The sequence below is a fragment of the Asterias amurensis genome, chromosome 9 (assembly GCF_032118995.1).
Source record: "Asterias amurensis chromosome 9, ASM3211899v1".
In the NCBI taxonomy this organism is placed as follows: domain Eukaryota; kingdom Metazoa; phylum Echinodermata; class Asteroidea; order Forcipulatida; family Asteriidae; genus Asterias; species Asterias amurensis.
The window spans coordinates 767,982-789,618 of record NC_092656.1 but is presented as its reverse complement, the minus strand read 5'-3'; the positions used below and the strand labels follow the sequence as shown (position 1 = coordinate 789,618).

The window sequence follows — 21,637 nt, the reverse complement described above, 5'->3', positions numbered from 1 at the left end:
CTCGAAAGAAAATCCAAGTTGTCTCGATTATTAAAGGCAGTTTTTGTTCTTATGTGAATCAAGCTTTTTTTTTATTCTGACGATCTATTGGAATAAAGCAAATAAAATAATCACCTCGTTTAATGATGAGTATAGGTTTACTTAATAAAAACAAATTCAATGTTTATTTTTCCCCGTTGTTACATTGTTCCTTCCTCTGGATTTTCAGTGGTTTTGCACTTTTACTCGACACCGTACAAAGGGCCCGTATATATATAGATATACGAGGAAACTTCTGTTAGTTTCACAAACAAATTAAATAGAAGTATTTACAATTTTATGACAATATTAAAAAGGTTTGTAAATGAACCGAATACTAAAAAAAACCAATATTTTTACCGATTTCTTTTACCAGAATGCGCACATTCCCGACTCGTTTTTCCCCAATTTTTATCGACTGAAAAAACCCGATATACAACTTGAACAAATCATTGATTATATAGGCGAGACTGTTTTCGTTTTAAAATGGGAAGGTTTCATGTCTGGCGTCTTCATATCATACATGAGATTTTTCTCCCCCACGCAAATGTTGCAACATTCGTTGAGTATGCAGACTGTACGACTTTAAGAAGAGACAATAACATTCAAAGACCCTTCAATAACCTGGGCGGAAAACAAGGATATAATGTTGATCTTTAATTTTCACGTAATTTCCCCTTAAAGTTTGTTCAAACATCTCTCCAATCCCCACTGGACCTATTTCCATTGGTTCTTGTTTTGTTTGTTCGTCGAGTATTCATGGGGTATAAGCATTGGGTTGCAAACCTGACGAAATAAAGACAAATTACAAAGAAAAAGAAGTTTATCTTGTCAGCAAAACAATTTTTGGCGGGAATAATTTCCCGCCAATTTTAGTGTGACAGGAAATCTGACTATAATACGCAATGTTTAATGATGTACATGTAATAATCAAAACAATACACTTCTATAGTGGTGCATTCCGCTTCGGATCATAAAAAAATTAACTTTATTTTATGTTGTCATGTAGGCCTAATTTAAATTAACTTAGTTTTTTTCCCCGTGGGTGTGAAGTGCCGATTTGCAAGCGTGATTATATCCCAATATTACGATAATCCTTTTTTGGAACAACAACAAGTTGACAAAGTCAAAAGCTGCAGAGAGTAAATATTTTTGTTTTCAAAGGTATAACTGACCAATAATTATGAATAATAATAAATAACTTCAGGCAAAGGTTGACTAATAAGAACTGTATTAATCAAGTGTGGGATTATGAATTGATCTGTGGGGAAAATATTTTAATATTAATTAATATTATGCTTAAAAGCATAATATTAATTGTGAAACTTTAATTTCGCCCATTTTTTATCATAAACACTTACCCAAAACACAGGACATCTGTTTATAATCACTCTTTGGTAAAATGCCATTCTAAAACAGGAGATAAGACGGAAACTTTTAGAATATTTTAGTTTTTAACAAAAACTATTTTTTTTTTATTACAATATTAGCAAACTAACGTTCGGTTGTTGTGAGTCAGAGATCAATATTGAGCTACATGTGCCCTCGATTTAAATTCCATCCATACAGAAACAATGAGAACCGTAATTAAGAAACACCCTCAGTTTTCGCATACTAAGTCATTTTCCATCTAATGCGTGGTATCTTTTTAATAGTCATGGTATCACAAAAAAGGGAAACCGCGTAATTATAAGTTTATATTCATATCCTGGTAATTACTTTGCTTTCCATTTCAGATCCTCCATCGAGATATTAGAGGTGAGTAACCTCAGGGGAATGCACTTCGATGCTAACAGAGAGGGACTCAAGGACGTCATATCGCCCGCCCTCGCACGGTCAGACTCAACCAGTCTACAAATAACCCGGGCTCACTGTAGTAACGTGTCCTCGGCTCAGATCACACACGCAGTGAACATCTGATGATGTGTGATAAAGTGAACACTCTTAGAGTAAGATCATTAGTTGCTTCTTGTTACTGGTTGAACTACAAGAAGGAACACTCGCACTGTGAACATCTTATGATGTGTATGGAACAATCTTAAAGTTAATCTCTAGTTACTTCTTGTTACGCTTTTGAACTTCCCGAAGTAAACACTGGCGTTGTGAACATCTGACGATGTGTAGTGAACATCTGACGATTTGTATGGAACCCTCTTAGAATAGATCGCCAGTTGCTGCTTGTAACGTTTTCAACTCCCTGGAGGAACTTTTCATATTTTGCTTTGGTTCGCAATCTGTAAACACCATGGCGACTACATCAGTCAATCCAACTTTGATAACTTACATCTATGAGACAGTGGAAGTGAATGATACCTACTCCAACTTCACTAAAGCGGGCCCGACGTCAGACGGCAAAGGAACCAACTATCATTCAGGTATTAGCATGTACGATGATTACTTAATACGACTGATTCTCTACGTGATTATATTCGTAGTCTCCACAATAGGAAACACTGCGGTATTGTGTAGTCTCATCAAAGGACGCAGGAGGAAGTCTCGGGTGAATCTTCTTATCATGCACCTGACTGTAGCAGATCTTATGATAACGTTCTTCAATATCCCAACATACTTCATCTGGCTTATTACGTACCAGTGGTACGGCGGGGATATCATGTGTAGGTCCGTCATGTACATTGCCATGGTAGGGACATACGCGTCGCCATTCATTCTCATCGTCATAAGTCTAGACCGGTTTGCCTCTATTGTATTCCCACTTAGCGTCCGGCAGGCAGATATGAGGTGTAAGATTATGCTACGGGTTGCGTGGGCAGCGTGTATCATCGCAAGCATTCCTCAGGTATGTGAACATCATTAACATTACAAACAAACACCATAACAAACAAACAAACAACCATCAAACAAACAAACAAACAAGACGTGAACAACACGAACATAAAAAAACGACCACGAAGATGACAACAACAAAAACAACAACAACGACGACCACGACGACGGCGACGACGACGATGACGCCGACGACGACGACGGCGTCGACGACGAAGACGGCGGCGACGTAGACGATGACGCCGACGACGACGACAACAACAAAAACAACAACACTAGCAACATCAACACAACAACGAACAAGAACAACATCAGCACAACAAACAAAATGACACAACCACCACGAACCAAAAGAAACACGGTATATTATTACTTGCATCACTTTTGGTAATATAATTTGGTGACCATTTTGTTCTTCCACACAGCTTCTTATCCATCAAGTCATGTCACCGAAGAGTGACCCAGACTTCACTCAATGTGTTGACTATGGATTCAGAGAGAACTTTCCTGTAGTCTGGAACTTATACCATTGGTTCGTCATGGCTGCCACGTACTTTATACCTTTGACGTTGATTATTGGCTGCTATACTTCCATTGTCGTCAAAATATTTGGCAATAGTACCATCCGCAGCTGTAAGTATGGACCTTAAAAAAGCTTAGTTTTTTTGTTCTGCGCCTCGAATAGGGTATTGTACACTAGATAGATGGCGCATTATAAGTGCATTATTATTTAGACAGGTTTATTTGTCGCACTGTAATGCTCGACATACGTGTCGTTTGTAACCCTCGATGTAACAGGTTATGTGTCATTGAACGATGTGTGTGCCGTACTGTTGCAATGCTCGACAGGTTCAAGTGTCGTACTGTATTGCTTGACAGTGCTAAACAGGGATATGTGTCGTACAGTCATGCTCGACATGTTTATGTGTTGTGCTGTATCGCTCGGAATTTTATATGTCGTAATGTAAAGCTAGACAGTGTAACGTGTATTATTGTAATGCGACAAGTATTATTATGCGTTGTTCTGTGATGCTAGACAATTTTAATGGCAGTGGACACTATTGGTAATAATCAAAGACTTGCCTTCACAGTTGGTGTATCTCAACATATGCATAAAATAACAATTCTGTGAAAATTTGAGCTCAATCGGTCATCGAAGTTGCGAGATAATAATGAAAGAAAAATAACCTTTGTCACACAAAGTTGTGTGATTTAGATGGTTGATTTCGAGACCTCAAATTCTAAACTTGAGGTCTCGAAATCAAATTCGTGGAAAATTACTTCTTTCTCGGAAACTACGTCATTTCAGAGGGAGCCGTTTCTCACAATGTTTTATACTATCAACAGCTCCCCGTTAGTCGTTACCAAGCGAGGTTTTATGCTGATAATTATTTTGAGTAATTACCAATAGTGTCCACTGCCTTTAAGTGTCACACTGTAATCCCTGACGAGTTTATGATTTGTACTGTAGTGCTCGACACATTCATGTGTCGTTTGTAATTTCGGTTTGTGGTTTCATCGTGGTTTTCGAACGTTCTGTGTATAGAGCTCTGCTCATCTTTCAATCTATGTGTGCCGCGTTATATATTTGTTAATCAGGGGGCGGATGCCTCCTACTTAACACCAATAATCACTGACCGAGATAAGTTAGTTCTGAAACAACAGCTTGTCCTTCTGATTTCATACACTGCCTGTTAATGATCTTAACATAATAAGTTCCCTGAAGGTGTAGTAAATTGATGATGATGGGTATAACGGAAATTGAAAATCCCCTTAATTCATTCACGGGGTTTTGTTTCACTACATGCAAACTAAATCTCATTTCAAGACGGTTGTGATCCAGCTAACATTCACTTAATCTTAATCGCGCAATTCTTACTAGCAACAGGAACGAGGTGTGTTTTTGTTTTATTTATATTTTATCACTAATGTGTTTGTTGTTGTTGTTGTTTGTAGATTCCGGTAACAATGGCAACCGAATGACGCTTCGTCGCTCCGGTGTCGACACTCTCCCCAAGGCTCGCGTGAGGGCGCTTAAGATGACTGGTGCAATCGTCACAGCCTTCATAGTATGCTGGACTCCAACGTGCATTGAGGGCACTATCACCCACGCAAACCCTGCTCTTGGAGAAGCAACCCCGCTATGGTTGAACCATATCATGCTAGCATTTGGCTTCTCTAATGTTTGTATCGACCCAATAGTCTATGGGATGTTCACCGTGGACTTTAGGCGGCATTTCCCCGGGTGTTTCGACTGCTGGGGCGGGCGGCGGGGTCGACGCAGTGGACGGTCCACCACGTCGTCCAACAACTATCCACCCGTCACCTATGCGTCTTCCACTAGATGTGGTACCACTACGGGCGTGTCAGGGAACTATCATGTGATGGAATTGGATAGTCGCCATGGGACAGCTGAGAAATGTGTCTAAAGCAGTGCTTTATTTGTATGATGTCAAGAGCAGAGATCATGCCACAAAGGAAGATCTAATGGTTACGTCCCTATAGGGATAAGTGGACTTATGTCTTTATACTTTACTATCATCTTAATAAGAAACAATCTCAACAAATCTCCAACAAGACTCTAGCATAAAACAAAGGCATCCAGTCAATGCATTTATTCTGAATCAAACACTCCATATACACACATGATTATTCTGTGGATAAATGAAGATAAAGCAAGAATAATTTTCAGTATTTTCCTGAAGACGAGCAGAATGTACTGTTCGAAACGTCGAGACCAAAGTTTCAAACCAACAGTTTTTCCAATACTCCCACTAAAGATATTTACACTATGGTGCATCTGCATGTTCACCAGTAATAATTAGGATTGCGACTCCTAGGAAAACACAATATACTGCGTCTACACGTCACGTCAAGATAATTAGTTAATACACAAATAATTTAAATAGTTGTTAAGCTTCTTTTCAACCAATTACGCTACTCCAGATCCAAACAAACAAAGAAGAGTTTTTGTAGGTTTTTGAGGTGTTACATTTTGGTGACACAAATATTGCGTAATTAAAAACGTGCACTTGAAACTGCACTTCACTCCATATTCATTCGGGGTTCAACTTGCCAATTACTATAACGATGCTGTACATTGATCGAAAAATTGATAGATATTTGTTTCCAAAGTTACTTTATTATACTACTATTCCAAATAATATTGTATTATATACCGTACACTCAGATCTTTGTCAAATGATAGGCTGGGGGCAAATGTCACGTGTCATGATTTATTTGCCGTGTGGTATTGGTATTGAATCTACACATTCAAATAATTATAGCAGTCCGAAAGATTATAGGACGCGTCGCAGCGCCGTTTTTAAAATAATCGCACCCGCCAATTTGTCAAAACTAGGCAAGGTCATGTGATGGCGGGCAATGTTTGTGTCTCCTTGGAAACGTCCACGTTTTAATAACATGAAGTTTCCGTACCTTATTTGTATTCATGGTGGGAGAAAAATCAAATGAAAAGGAAGTAATTTTGAGGTATAAAAAAATTCTAAATGCGTCAGTAAAGGGCGTAGAATATTATTCACTCGATTAAATCTGGCTTTTATATTTCACTCAGCCTCGTCTCGTAAAATGGAACAGTCCAGATTTTAGCTCGTGGTTATATTCTGCGACAATGTACCACTCAAATACAGTACTGGTGTTACTCCTCACACAGACCAATTATTGCAAACTATCGCCGCCAAAAAGTTTCAAAATGTTGAGGATTGTTGGTAATTTATTTTGAACATGAACGACATTCTCGTCCATTAGAATAATGGTGATGCACACACAAGTTCAAGTATGTATCAGCTTAATGCAATTACAAATCAGTTTTCATAATAAATACAATTAGCTTCAGTTAATTAATTTACCCCTGCTAAGATTGGCCTGTTTTTATGACAATACTGCAGCAGGGTGTTTTATTGGTCGGGATCGGTGAGGGTGGTGGCCGTATTAACCGAATGCATGAAATTATAATCAAGTTGACCACCCAACAATGTCCTTGTAATTTTCACCGCATATTTAACATTAATTGAGTTTTGTAAATTTTGTAGTAAATGTTTTCACAAAATACGTTGATTTTGTAAATACACACTAATTTATCAGTACTCCGTAACTATCCTTTGTTTTTTTTACTCATCAAATGAAGGTATCAAAATTAAGCTTGTCATATTTTTGTTCAATAAAAAAAGTTCAACCACATTAATAAAACAATAGCTAACTAAATAGCTAACAGTTACTAACTACCCAATAGAAAGAAATTGACTAAATAAATAAAAAGAAAATTGAAATAAGTCACATAAACGCTGGCACGAACGGCTTGTTAGAAGAGTATAATGCATTATGCCCATTACGGGGCCAATCGTCCAATGGCTGATACGCTTGTTATAAGAGTATAATGCATTATGCCCATTACGGGGCCAATCGTCCATTAACTGATGAAGCACAGTGTTATCAAAAACGTTTGTACATAAATACCAAATTAAAGAGATGTTTTAAGATGTATTGTATACTATTATCACAATATGTTGATGTGTAAATTCACTGTAATTATCATATATATTAGCTGAAATATATACGGAGATTTATTTTACACAGTATACAATGCATATTGGTGTAACTATATAGATTGTACTAATAAAAACACAAGTGAAGATGCCTATACTATTTATCTGCACATCGAGTGGGAGAGATTGTATAACGAATGGGACGAGAGGCGAGTTAATGGATGGACAGTGAACTCGGAAAAAGTCTTCGAGTTAAAACTGACCCATGGAATGGTCAAAATCGACCCACAGAATGGTCAAAATCGACCCGAGGAAGTTTTAAACTCGATCCGTGGAAGGGTAAACAAATTAAGCGTGAAAAGGGCAAACTCGACCCATGGACGGTTCAAAATCGCACCGCGTAAAGATCAACACCATGAGGAGTCTGACTGGGGTTTCCTGGACAGTGGGTACGGAGAAACTGGTCACGTTGGCGCAAAGCGGTTCTGTCGTACACACTGTGTCAAATTTTGACCATTCTCTTGGTCAATTATATATGGGTCAATTTTAACTCCACTCTAGGTCAAGTGTGGAAGTCAGAATAACTGCGAGTAAATGAGGAATGATGAGTGGAAGGATATGTGACGTGTGAGAATGAGGAGAGGCTAGAGTATACAATGAGATGGGAACGAATGAAAAGGAAAAATAGTTCGATTTTATGGCGTGAGAGTAGCTGAACCAATCACAAGTCTCATACTATTGTACACTGATATTAAAGAATACTGAACTACCACAAGCATTATGTCTCCCCCTCATGTGTATCTGTTCATTTTTGATCATGAGCATTGACTTAGTTTATTGCATTGAAGTGCTTTTATTTTATGTTAACCTTGTTGCTGACATCAAACTCAGAGATGTGACATAAGACTGCTCAAGACTGAGAGGGTGTTTGTTTGTATGTTTGTTTGTTTCTCTGATTGTTGTTGGGGTGTTTGTTTGTTTGTTCGTTCGTTTGTTATTTCGCTTCTTCATTTCACCCAAGCCTCTTGTTGGCTGCTTTGGGTAGAAAGGAAACATGGCTGTCACGTGATACAAGACGATATTGGCGTTGGGTCTGCAATCCATCAATGGCAAGCTACTGTTCAAAAAAAAAAAAAATACAGTTGTTCTCAGTTTATAGTCAAACCTACTTCTGTGGACGATGTTAATGCAAATACCCCCGAGTTCAAATGGATTGTATGTGCACATGTATGTTCCATTTGAACATGTTTTATGTTTTAAAAATGGGTGAACGCGCCAACTTATTTGTTGGTATGGACAAGAAACCGTTTATTTTGTGAGGACAAGTCTTGATCTATGAAACTCCAGGTGCTAATGTCTTCCACGTCAGATGTTTGTACTCATCAGGAAAAAATGCCAAAGGAATTCTGTAAATATGCTGAGTGTTTCAGAGTGAGCAACTGAACAGAAACAAGTGCACATTTTCCAGCAGGTGTAAATCATTGATGATTTTGATGAGTCATGGGGGAAATAAGAAAAACATCTGAAGCGTGCAACATGGAATTAATCACGAAATCACAGACCTTGCTCAAGCAAGTTATTTCTCTATCTTTCCATGTGGGTCCGCCATTTTTAAACTTGTTATGGGTTTTTGAAAAGGTCATCGAATGTGACCTTTACCGTTCAAAGTCATTTGTGGCTCTTTTGAAATTCACCGCTTCGGCTATTGATTCGGCTTCACCAGGCTCCGTCCTCTCGTCTGAAGCCCCGAGCGCGTACTCAAAGCACGCGCAGTTGATAAAACAAAAGCGGGGCCAAGCTAGCCTGAGCCGAAGATGAAGCCGTGGTTTCGAAAAGGGTCTATGAAAGTAAGACCGTGTCCGAATTGGTGGCTACGGCTGCGGCTACGACCGTTGCCAGGGGTGTTGCTAAGGGCGTCCTATACTTCAATGCAGGACGACGCGGCGATCCAGCCGTAGCCGTAGCCGTGGCCGCCAATTCGGATACGGCCTAAGGCTTAGTACGGTGTTTAAATTGACTGCTTCTGAGCCATATAGCGCCCTCCATCGTCAAACTCAATTAATTGTTCACTTAAAGACAGTGGACACTATTGGTAATTGTCAAAGACCTGTCTTCTCACTTGGTGTATCTCAACATATGCATGAAATAACAAACCTGTGAAAATTTGAGCTCAATTGGGCGTCGAAGTTGCGAGATAATAATGAAAGAAAAAACACCCTTGTCACACGAAGTTGTGTACTGTTCAGATGGTTGATTTCGAGACCTCAAGTTCTAAACTTGAGGTCTCGAAATCAAATTCGTGGAAAATTACTTCTTTCTCGAAAACTACGTCACTTCAGAGGAGCCGTTTCTCACAATGTTTTATACTACCAACCTCTCCCCATTACTCGTTACCAAGTGAGGTTTTATGCTGATCATTATTTTGAGTAATTACCAATAGTGTCCACTGCCTTTAAACTAAGATTTTTAATAATTCGCTGAGAGACGTTGACTGCCCGCTTTTTGTTATCTTTTCTAGGGTCTATTGTTGGCCATTTAAAATTTCTGAATCGTGTGTCACTCATATCGCCCAATAAATTAAAACGTTTCGGACGAAATTATTGAACATGGTTGAACAAGACAACCAGGTTCAAGCTTTCTTCCAGATTACAATTTCAGATATATTGTCAAACTGTATCTCAGCCTGTCTTTCACAGTAACAGTTTGTTATTTAAAGGAGGAAGTAGGTCACATTTATTGATGGACAAGGTTAGATAAATTGGAAGCAGGGTTTGCCTACAGTTTGTGATTTTCCAATTTAAAGCCCACATGTGGGTTCCATCTGCGATAGAGATTCACCAAGTGATGGTCAGATGATGATGATGATGATAATGATGATGTGAAGGCAATGGGCCGTCTTCATCAACTTGGTTCGGCCGCAGGTCATCTTTTTTAATTTAATAGGTCCCAGTGGTATAGGAAGAACCTCCCAAAGATCTTCAAGAAGAAATCGCTTCAGAGTTTACTCACTACTGCGTGCGGGACTGCTTTATGTTAAAAGGTATTTATTTTCCCATAAATTATTTATAAAGCACAGACTAACAAACTGAGATTAATCGAAAACACTGCAACCTTAGCAACTCAAATTCCAACAAAATTGTTAAAGGCAGTGGACATTATTGGTAATTACACCAAATAATTATTAGCATAAAACCTTTCTTGGTGACGAGTAATGGGGAGAGATTGATGTTATAAAACATCGTGACAAACGGCTCCCTCTGAAGTGCCATAGTTTTCGGGAAAGCAGTAGTTTTCCACGAATTTGATTTCGATACCTCAGGTTTAGAACTTGATGTCTCGAAATCAACCATCTAAACGCACACAACTTCGTGTGACAAGGTGTTTTTTTTTCTTTCATTATTATCTCGCAAGTTTGATGACCGATTGAGCTCAAAATTTCACAGGTTTGTTATTTTATGCATATGTTGAGATACACCAACTGTGGAAGCTAGTCTTTGGCAGTTACCAATAGTGTCCAATGCCTTTAAAAAACACAGACGAACAAAACTAAGATGAACTTTCCAAAAAATCAAAAACGTCAAGAAGTAATCTCTTCCTCAGGGGATACTGAGAGTTTGGTGAACATGCTCCTGCGTATGGACTGCTCTAAATAAAGGTATTTATTGTCCAACAAATTATTTATAAACCATAAACCAACTCAAAAGAGCTTTCGGTTTTCCCCTCTTACAATACCTAGAAACTCAAATTCTCACAAATGGTTTATAAATCACAGACTAACAAAACTAAGATGAACTTTCTGTTTTAACGGTTTTCCATTCATACAAAAAAAACCTGTAACCACATTAAAGGAACACGTTGCCTTGGATCGGTCGAGTTGGTCTTTGGAAAGCGTTTGTTAACCGTTTGTTATAAAATCGATATGGTTAGAAAGTTATTGCAAAAGTAGAATACAATGATCCACACAAACATGCTTCGAAATTGCACGGTTTTCCTTTTACCTCGTCGACTAACACGGTCGGCCATTTATGGGAGTCAAATGTTTGACTCCCATAAATGGCCGACCGTGTTAGTTCGCAAAGTAAATGAAAACCACGCAATTTCGAGGCAAACCTGTGTGGATCATTGTATTCTACTTTTAAAACATCTTTCCAACCATATGCATTTTATAAAAAATTGTTACAAACGCTTTTTATAGACCAACTCGTCCGATCCAAGGCAACGTGTTATTTTAAGAAACTCAAGTTCCTACAAATAGTTTACGCAGTGACATGAATAATATGGAACTTACAAACAAGCTACAGCAAAAGTCGACAGCAAATTAATCATACAATGTGGACCATGTCTCACAATTTTAAAAGTAGAGACATTAATGTGGACTTACACAATAAGTGGCACGTCAACACAATGTTTTCGGGAGTTCAAAAGTCTGCTCGTTCAACAGGTATTTTCTAATTACGGGGTTCTTCATCTCAAAGTGAAAGTGGAGTGTAATATTGAGAGCAAACTCAACAGAAATGTCAATTATTTTAACTAAATGGTTACGGAGAGTTGTCGGCCTATGACACCAACATGCGTGAGGATGTCAATGTCAAGAGCAAAATAATCTGACGTTTTACAAAGTATTTACGTACTCTGTTTGAGGTTGCGTGAAAGCTGATGAAATAGTTTGTTATCAAGTAATAAACCACAAGGGAAAAGGTTTGTTCTGATGGAGATTGCAAGCCACTATGACAACCAACTGTAATAGATGTTTAGAAGTTTCTCAATCTGATCTTATCTCAGAAGTAACGCTCCACGGAAAAAGTCGATAGGATTTCAATAGGTGTACATTACGTGGTAAGTCAAGAGTTGGGTTTGTGGCGGTATAGAGAGATATGTCCCATGGAGATGATTATGGCTCCAACAATGGGACATTTTAAAACATGCACTGAAGGAGGATGGTTCAAAAGAGGGCGCTATCGGAAGAAGTTTGTACACGTTACGTGTGCCGTATTGGGGGGGGGGGTCTCCTACCACAGCGGCGCCATATGCGAACGTAAAACAAGAAGTAAACAAGATGGCAAGTAGCTGTTTAAAAAAAAGACAATAGATTGTAGAAAACAACCGGATAAATTCTAACCCTACAGGAAATCACAAATGCTTTGTCGGTAGATTCGTTGACAAACAACGCCAAGAATAGAACGTCTGGAACATAAAGTTTTCTTAAAGTCACCTGGAAGTGGTATTTTGTCAAAATAAAGCTTTGGTCACTTAAATGTGTGTTTTGATGAGTAGAATATGAATAAACAGTTAACTAGTTAAAATTTAGTTTCCATTTTATTAACAAATTTAAAAGTAGGCCCGACCCGAGTGGGCGCTGTTCGTGACGTCAATCGAGGCGCGATATTTGAAGCACGACGGCTCGAAGTGTTTGCTGCACAGCGCTGGAAAAGACGTCGGACCGGACCACTTTGCAAACTGACCCCATTTTTAGTTGTCTTGCTGCCTCCATCAGCAATACACCAGCAGCAACACAACTGGTCGACATTGCCGGGAAAATGCAAGAAATAAACCTTATTGCGAAACGTACAAACTCACGACTAGGATTTGAATGTACTTGCACGTACGTGTGTTCGATGTTCGATCGAGCCAAAGTCTGCCTCGATTGACGTCACAAAAGGGGTAGGCGGAATCACCCACAAACAACTTTATCTATTTTTTAAAACTTATAAATCGTTACAAACAATTACTCAATTTTTATTGTTCATTAACATTATACTCTAATGTTTGAAGAAGAAAAAAATATTTCCAGGTGACTTTAAGCAACAGATAAACAAAACAGATCCAGTGTGAGATTTATAGACATACGTACGTAAATGCAAATTCAGTACACAGCGGGGAGAAGCAACTTATTTGCACAATGGGTGTAAGAACATTGAATTCATGAATCTGTGTTTCGTAACAAATGTTTTATCAACTGAACTTAGGACTGTATTGCCACCCTTATCAGTTTGGCCTTTTGACAGAATCTATTTAGAAGGAAACATCATCCTGTATACGAGGAAAAATACATTAAATGCTTAGGTTTATCCTTGGGATTGTTTTTCCTTTTTTACCAATCGAAAACAATGAGAACAAAAAACAGTGGATTTTATTACACTAAAACAATTCGTGATGGGAAGAGACACACTGTCACGAGAGGGCGCACGCTTGTATGTGTGTTTTATGTCGTGAACAAATTATTCCAGAGCAAATCCACGCAGTGAGGTAACTAAGGACTGATACCCCAATCCTGGTGGGATTCGAACCAGGGTCCTAGAGGTGGAAGGCGAGGAAAGATCGTTACTCCAGGAAAGATATTTACCGCTACACCAACCCTATATCAAAGATCATTACTCATTTCTCAACAGTAACATTACCTCAGCAAGTAATATTTTTAGGAAAACTTTCAACCATCATTATCTCCCAACCATGTATTAATGTAAATCTGTGGACATTGTGTTTTGTGTCGTACGAAAGTACCCAAACTCTTTAATGCAGTGCACACAACTTGCTCATTTTGTTTGATCAACTTAATCAAGTTAATGTTGCCTTTCAGTCTAGCTAGACAGATGAAGTTCAAGAGGTTACAGTTTGCCCAAACCATTGATTTGTTGTTTTAGGGTAATACACCCCCCTGGAGAAGTTTTCGCACTTACGGCTGTAAATTTCCTAATGATCTGTAACCTACCCAGGTAACTGTGGAATCGATACGTCGTCTGTCGCGCGCAACGTGTCCAGGGGGTAAACTTAGTCACTTTCTAGCCAGGCCTCAGAGACTGTGCGGAGTCCGTAATTAATTTATTGGGGACCAGGTGACTATTACTACGTGTATGTATGTATTTATGTTTGTTATGGTGTTACAAGGAGGCCAAATTAACAACATGAGGATGCGGATTGCTTTCGCCGATGCCCTGTTAGATGACAACAAACTAATTATAAAACAAAAGGAACAGCTGACACTCAAAGCATGGAGGTAGAAACAAATCGCAAAATACAAATAAGATTGGTGGTTTTTTTTGCTCAACTTTGTTGGTGCAATAGGAAATATTAAAATATTTCATTTTTCAGATAGCTAAGAATGTGTTTAAAAAGTTGTTGAAGTTAATTATAAAGACATTCTTCTTACAAAGGGACTTAAGAGCCTCTTCATTTACGGGTAAGATATTAGATCATTCTATTTTCGGGAAATATTTTGTTAAATGTGTATATTGCGTTTGTATTTGTTGTTTCCCTTGGTAAGTAATGTATAGTAGTTCTGAGAGACAAACATAGCCTTCAGTTATGTTTTCTAGTATGTAGATAAGTGGTTGTACTTTTTGTGTACATAGTCTACGAAGCCGGATCCTTGTGTTTGCATTGAAAGGGGTTCAAGTGTATAGTTCAGGTGCTTAACTCTGGTATGCAACATTACAATTAAAGATGCTAAGTTCGCTACCTGTCGAGTTCAGAGCAGGTGATATAGGCCCAAGGGCCCGAGACCGTGCAGACATCAACTGTTACTGTTGTTTTACTTCTTTGAACTGTTTGTTTAATTTTGTTTTTAATTAAATAACGCAATGTATACACGGACATTTGATGTGTTACGTATTGTAGCGTGTCACAATTTTGCAAGAACGTCTTAGGTTTTTGTTTTTTTTTTTCGTTTTTTTTTTTCTCGATGTGCACCATTCATTTACATATTAAAGCCCAGCTAGTTTAGACATAAATGTTTATCTCATTATCGCATCCAAAGTCTGTTTTTCTTTTTCTTTTTTTAGCTTAGGCGCGGTATGTGAGTAATAGTGAAAAACAGCGTCTTGCACCAACTACTTGTCTTCTGTCTTTGGAAGCGAATGACAACTTACACAGCATTTGATGACCTTGCTTTTGAAAAGTTTCAAAAAGATTATTTCTTAACGAAAAAGGACACACCTTAACTTACTTGTTGTACACTACATACTAATGACTTGTTATAAACACTATAACAACAAGTCATTAGATGCTAAGTGCCCCTTTAAAGTGTGACACTGGGACTCGGTTTGTTCAATAAAAGCTTGTGTGTGTTAACCTACCACACATGGCCAAACTCTTTGAATATAGCTCCAAACAGCCTGCAAACTCTTTCCACGTATAATGCATGGAATTCAATAATCCATTTCAATCCATTTAGCCATGTACCTTGGGTGTCATACCATTAGCTGAAAAAGGTCAACGTATTGCTGAAAACATGTATAACTAGTTACCATTAGCAACGAGGCACACAGTGTGTGTCAACCGGCCTAGATACAAATTGGAGTCTGAGAGCAGGCAGCGAAACACCAGACTATAAGGTATAAACATATCAACTGTAATCATAAACAATTTTAAGGACTGACGTAGGATATCTACTGTAAACAGAAGTTGTTACTAACAGTAATTGTACAGAGTAATGATGAAGATTGTATTCCGGGTCCATTTGACTGGATTTGTGCTACTGTCCTACGCTGTGTTAATCGCCAGCATGTCTGTTCAGAAACTGACGGTGAACAGTAGTCAACCGACTCAAGAGACCAAATCGTCCAGTATGCCTGAACCTTGGAACGAGGCCAATGGTGCTGGGATAATGCACACGCGTGGTGTTGGATCTGCTAGGAGGTTCAATAATACACTGAGTTTACACAATCTACTTAGACGGGATGTGGACCCACCGGCTGCAAATATGCCCAAATTGGTGAGTTTGTATGGCCCATTGAAAGAATGGTTTCAGACTTTTTATGTAAGCTTCATCTGCTCCGTCTACCAAAATGCCTCTATTTCAAAATGAATACGAAGCCTCGCCTGTGAAGCATGAGACTAAACCTTGCAGTGGTTTCGAAAATGGCTAGGACTACTAGTTTTCTACCTTGCTCTGTGCTGAATTAAGTTCAATATTGCCTGACCTCGTGAGTACGGTAAACCAAGCTGTCACACGACGTCCTTGAGACGCCAAGATTTATACACACCTATTGAACTGAGCAATAGGGTTTTATTGTAATATGAATGGTTCATTCTACAAACAACCTTAATTCTTGCTACAATCTGCCGAGCCATGGAGTTTTGCACCATGGTCAAACCAACGAACGTTCTTACACTTCCCAAATCCGTTGGGGGAAAATTGTCCAACTAGTGGTTTGCGGTAACACAAGAATATCTCTTTTGAGTAAGTGTTGGTTCTGAAACGAATGTTTGTTTCAGCGAAGTGGTTACCATTATGCTTTTAAAGTATCATGTAACTTTGCAATAATAATTATCAGATTGATCATTATGGTTCTCATTAGTTGTGTTTTATAACATTTATATTCCCTCTAGCTATCGGACAATCTCGGTTGCCGTTTGGTAAAACACTACTCTAGAATTGCAAATGTCTAGGGTTCGAATCCCATCCAAGTATTGAGCCTGTGATTATTTTCATAGAATTGTACTGAAAGTAGTACAGTGTTAAAACACACACATCGATGTATATGGGTCAAACCAAATATAATATACCGATCTTGTTGAATGAGTAATAATGTAGGATTTTTCTCTCAGGGATGGAGTTCTAATTTGGCCCGTCTAGCGGAGCTCTGGTCTCGTCATTGCATCATGGGGTACGGTCTTCCCCTAACGCTCGACCCCCTCACTTATAGCGGTCAGATACTCCAAAACATCTGGGCAGGAGGACGAAATGGCTCGATAGAGGACGCCCTCTCGTCTTGGTTTAAAGAGGGAAATTATTACAACTTTAAGACAAGGGCATGCTATCGAGCTAATGGCTGCAAAAACTACCTCACGGTAAGTACACGCTGGTACCCTTGACGTGAGTGATGCAATTTCACTGTAATAGTCGAGTAAATTTCACCTCGCACAAACTGAGCTCTGATGACTAGAGCCCCCTTGCATTTATTTTTTTGAACGGCAATTTTTGTAAGAGACATAAATTAATGCACTTGGCTTTTGCATACGTTTGTCAAAGACGTGATAGTGATATTTGCTAGGCATAATAGGAAACGCACCGTTTTTCCAATTGACGCAAGAAAATCAATTTCATTTTCGCGTGAAGTATAAACCGGGCTTTTGATCTCTGAGCTTATTCATGTGTGTGTTTGTTATAGATGGTGTCTGCCTATGTACATGAAGTTGGATGTGGTTTGTCTTATTGCAATGATGACGTCATTGTTGTCTGTTACTATGGCGCCAGGTGAGACGATTATTCATTTAATAAATAATAATAATAAGACTTGTAATGCGCACATATCCACCCTGCTGGGTGTTCAAGGCGCAGTAAGACCAAAAACAAAACAAAAACAAAACACAACACAAAGAAAAACAGACACAACAAAATTAGTCATTGAAAACCTGTGACATAAGATAAGTTTTGAGAAGAGACTTGAATTTAGCGGTGTAAACACAAGATCGAAGATTAAGTGGTAGAGAGTTCCAGATGCGTGGCGCGGCTGAAGAAAAAGACCTGTCCCCCCATGAGTGTCGAGACTTGGGTTCAATGAGGAGAAGCATGGAACTTGATCGAAGATTCCTTGATGGAGTGTAAACTTGAAGCAGTTCAGAAATATAGTGGGGAGCCTTGCCATTTAGAGCTTTGTGGACAATGAGCATCAGCTTGAAGATGATACGTTGAGAGATAGGGAGCCAGTGTAGTTTTCAAGTTAATGATTTATGAAGGAACGAACAAAATGGAATTAACTGCCGCAAGCTGTTTACCAAACACAATGACACAATGTTATGCTTTTCGAAGCTGGCAGAGTCTTTATCAAAGATAGCCTGACTCTGTGTCGAAACGTCGGGCATTTGACAGCTATTTATGGTAATATACAGCAAAGTCATTCCTGTTGTGAAAGTTAATAAGTTATGTTTATAGAAAGAAGAAAAAAAATCACACTTATCTCTAATCAACAACATTAATAACTTTTCTGTTTTGAAAACAAATTGGAGAATTGAAGTTTTTAAGAGTGTCAATGTTTTATTTGTGTAAAACACAATTTGCATTGACTTTGTATCCGGCAAATGGTTTTAAAACTATTAAGCAATGTTTCTCAAAACGACACAACTTTTTAACACACGTTTCCAAGCAACTACCTTTCTTTGCATGGTACCGTGCCTTTCTGACAATAATGTGCCAACAAACCCAATTTCCTTCCTTTGATTAAGCTATTTTTGTGTTTAAATACAAAATGGAAAACATGTTATTCTCTTATAAACTTTCTCTTGAACATCTGAAGGGATTACAAGTCACATGAGTCGCCGTATACTCATGGCAAACCTTGTTCTCAGTGCGGTGCCTTCGAGTGGTGTGACAGTGGACTCTGCAGTAAGTATCCAGTAACTTTTACTGGTCTGTAATAAAAGGTATGTCAGGTGAGGTTTGCGGTAGCACTATTTGTTTGGAGTAGTGTTCGTTCTATTCAAGAAGAACCGGTGGTTGACAGTTCAACGTTTCGACGATCAGTATGCTCCGATCGTGTTCCAAACGTTGAGTTGTCAATCACTGGCCAACATTACTGTAAAGAGATTTGAACATGGTGCTCTTACAAGCAGACCTCGCCCGATCTCCCAACATGCAAAGTTTAAATAGGTATGTCGTTTGCCTTTTGGCAGGCCTTTGATACAAAGTTTACAAAGGTTGTTACAGAGCAATGTTGTGAATTTGTAAGATTTACTCAGTTTCCTCAGTTTCCAAACCCTGTCTTCTTCTTCTTCTTCTTGATTACTCATGGTCATCTATCTAAAGTCAACCATTATTCGATAAATGACCCGTTAATGTTTTGTTTTTTTTCGTTTTGGAAATTCTGTCCAAACTGAAATAAAGTTTTCATTTACTTTAAAGGTTCATCATCTGACAATAAAAGAAAGGGTGACACTGTGGAAACAAAATGCGTTTACAACAACATCAATCTCGAATCAAATGACGTGATATTGAATGCAGTTTCTGTAGAGGATGAGTCACATTTGAAACGCCCAAGGCGGCATACCACGGAAGATACCCAAGCAACTTGTGACGCTCTCTGTAAGATATTTACCCCCCCTCCCCCACATAACATTTTCTTCTTATTTTATAGATGGGCAGATGAGGTTGGAAAGTCAAAAATGGGTGGAAGGAATTGGTTTTGCTTTTGGAAAACCCGGGTCAGACCTGGATCAAACTCGCAAGGGGGGCGGGGGTAGGATTATTTTCATAAAAATTGCATTCCCAAATAGTAGTAGGCAAGTAGTCAGTAAGTGTGTCACTTTTAGAGGGCGCAACATCGGCTGAATCATAGGGACTGGGTCAATCTAAAAATCTGTAATACGGTAACTCTTTCCATAAATACAATACAACTTATTGTTCATGCGTGGGAACTTCACTTTTTTTTTTGCCCAACATAAAAACTCACCAATTTTTTGAATTATTTATAAATTGCGTTTCAATATCTGCAATTACGTTAACAAAATGAACATTGCCTATCGAGACTAGCCAGTAAACTGATGCAAAGACTGAATTCACCATCAAAACCATGTTAGAGCTCCATTATATCTCATTATACGGTAATAGCCGAGTATTAAATGAAAATGTGTCTTTTTCCCTTTCAGATTTTCCGTTAATGGTCTTCGTGATCATCCTGATCGTGGTTTTAGGGATCGGCTTTTTGATAGGGATTTTCTATATGTGTGGACTCATATGTAGAGACAGGTGCTGCAGCGACTTGTGTACCTCCACTAGTGGGAGCTGTCTGGGGTGCTGTACCACTCCCAGTGATCATGGGAGCTGTCTGGGGTGCTGTAATTCAAGCGAAGGTTCGAGGTAAGAGGTTGGCTTTCCATCTGTTTTAAGGGGTGAACTTCACAAAGAGTTAAGACTAGTCTTATCACGAGTTACCTAGGACCAGCCTTAAGTTTTAGTATCTCCTAAACCCTTTTTGAAATCGACCCCAGGAGCGTTTACTGTTGCAAAGACAATTTGCCGTCCTACCCTTTCGACCTACGTGTATGATAAGCGTAGTATGCTTTAAGCCTTGTGTAGCCTAGGCTTCTACAAAGCCTACGACTCATCATTAGCCTATGCCTAATCATTAGCCTATGCCTAATAAGCAAGAGAAGGCATGTTTGGTAGGTTTGCATTGGTTGGGGGGACAAATTCTTGGGAAATGCCGAGTTACCTCAAACCATCGTTAACCCACGTACATTAATCACAATATCGTTTCCCTGTGTGTAGTAAGTGGGTTGAAATTAACTTCATAATTTCATATTTTGTATCTTATATCAGCAGCTCCGGAACGAGTGAAACAAGAGGCATGTCACTCTGCTGCATCGGAGTTTGCAGACTCAAGTGCTGCAAGACAGGTAGCGTCAAACCAGAGGAGGTAGGGAACTCGACCACTGAAAGCATTCCGCTGGATCCTGAAGAAATTGAACCCCATGATGAACCGGGAGGTTCAGACTCGCCCGATGCAAATGTCTCGACACAAGTTGATGTAGAGAGTGTTCCGGATTCTGTACAAGCCGCGGTACAGATTGACGTCCCGGATCCGGTACATGCCGTGGCACAAGTTGACGTTCCGGATCCCGTCCATGCCGCCACACAGGTTGACGTCCCCGATCCGATACATGCCGCGACACAAGTTGATGACGTAGACTATCGGGAGGTATGCACCAACACGGAACAGGAACCAGCAACCATTGATCAATCAACGTGTATCACAAAGGATCTACTGATGGACACCAGTGACGTTGCAGTTCAGGTTGATGATAATAGTGATACTAGTGACCCAATAGACTCGTCTCATGGCGTGTGTTTAGTGCATAACTGCCACACATGCGATCTTCACCGGCGAGATCAGAGGCAGGTAGACAAGCTAAGAACAAACAACATTAGAAAATTAATCAAAGCTTCCAATAATAAAAACCTGGCGCCTGGTACTTATATTATCTGATTGCATGAAGAACCTGCTCCCTTCGTTCGCTCGCCATGATGGCTTTACTAAGAGGCACAGGACACCGTTGGTAATTGTCAAAGATCAGTATTCTCACCTGGTGCATCCCAAAAATATGCATAAAAAAAATGAAATTCGTGAAAATTTGGGCTCAATTGGTCATCAAAGTTGCAGATTACATGTATAAAGAAAGAAAATGGTAGAAAATGTATTTACATAGTAAGCATATTCGGAAATCATTCGTCTGAAATACCCGTTGGTTAGAAGTCAATAATAATAAATTAACAAAAATAAAAAACATTTGAATCTGAAAAACGAATCATATAATTATGAAGATATTCGGCACTTCAGCGAGCAGAGAACGGTAAATATTAACACATGTAATTCTGCAGTTCGCAGACAGAGCCG

The 21,637-nt window shown here is 39.0% G+C and overlaps 2 protein-coding genes across 3 annotated transcripts in view; both read left to right on the top strand.

Moving 5' to 3' along the window:
- The window catches only part of LOC139942332 (gonadotropin-releasing hormone II receptor-like), a 63,360-nt gene extending 55,293 nt beyond the window's left edge, over nt 1-8,067 (top strand). Inside the window, exons 2-4 of the mRNA XM_071939160.1 lie at nt 1,755-2,815; nt 3,228-3,435; nt 4,759-8,067. Of these exons, the coding sequence (XP_071795261.1) occupies nt 2,264-2,815; nt 3,228-3,435; nt 4,759-5,231 (1,233 nt within the window). The 5' untranslated portion in view covers nt 1,755-2,263 and the 3' untranslated portion in view covers nt 5,232-8,067. The remainder of the gene's footprint in view (nt 1-1,754; nt 2,816-3,227; nt 3,436-4,758) is intronic.
- A 7,433-nt stretch (nt 8,068-15,500) lies between these two features.
- Nucleotides 15,501-21,634, top strand: LOC139941434 (uncharacterized). 2 transcript variants are annotated; one of them, XM_071937925.1, is made up of 7 exons: nt 15,501-16,017; nt 16,854-17,096; nt 17,417-17,502; nt 18,542-18,630; nt 19,147-19,326; nt 19,890-20,100; nt 20,563-21,634. In XM_071937925.1, the coding sequence occupies exons 1-7, from the start codon at nt 15,736-15,738 to the stop codon at nt 21,227-21,229; spliced, it is 1,758 nt and encodes a 585-aa protein (XP_071794026.1). In that variant the 5' UTR covers nt 15,501-15,735; the 3' UTR covers nt 21,230-21,634. The 2 variants fall into 2 exon arrangements, with proteins under 2 accessions (XP_071794026.1, XP_071794027.1); XM_071937926.1 differs by having other exon boundaries at nt 15,502-16,017; nt 20,566-21,634.
- The last annotated feature ends 3 nt before the right edge of the window (nt 21,635-21,637 follow it).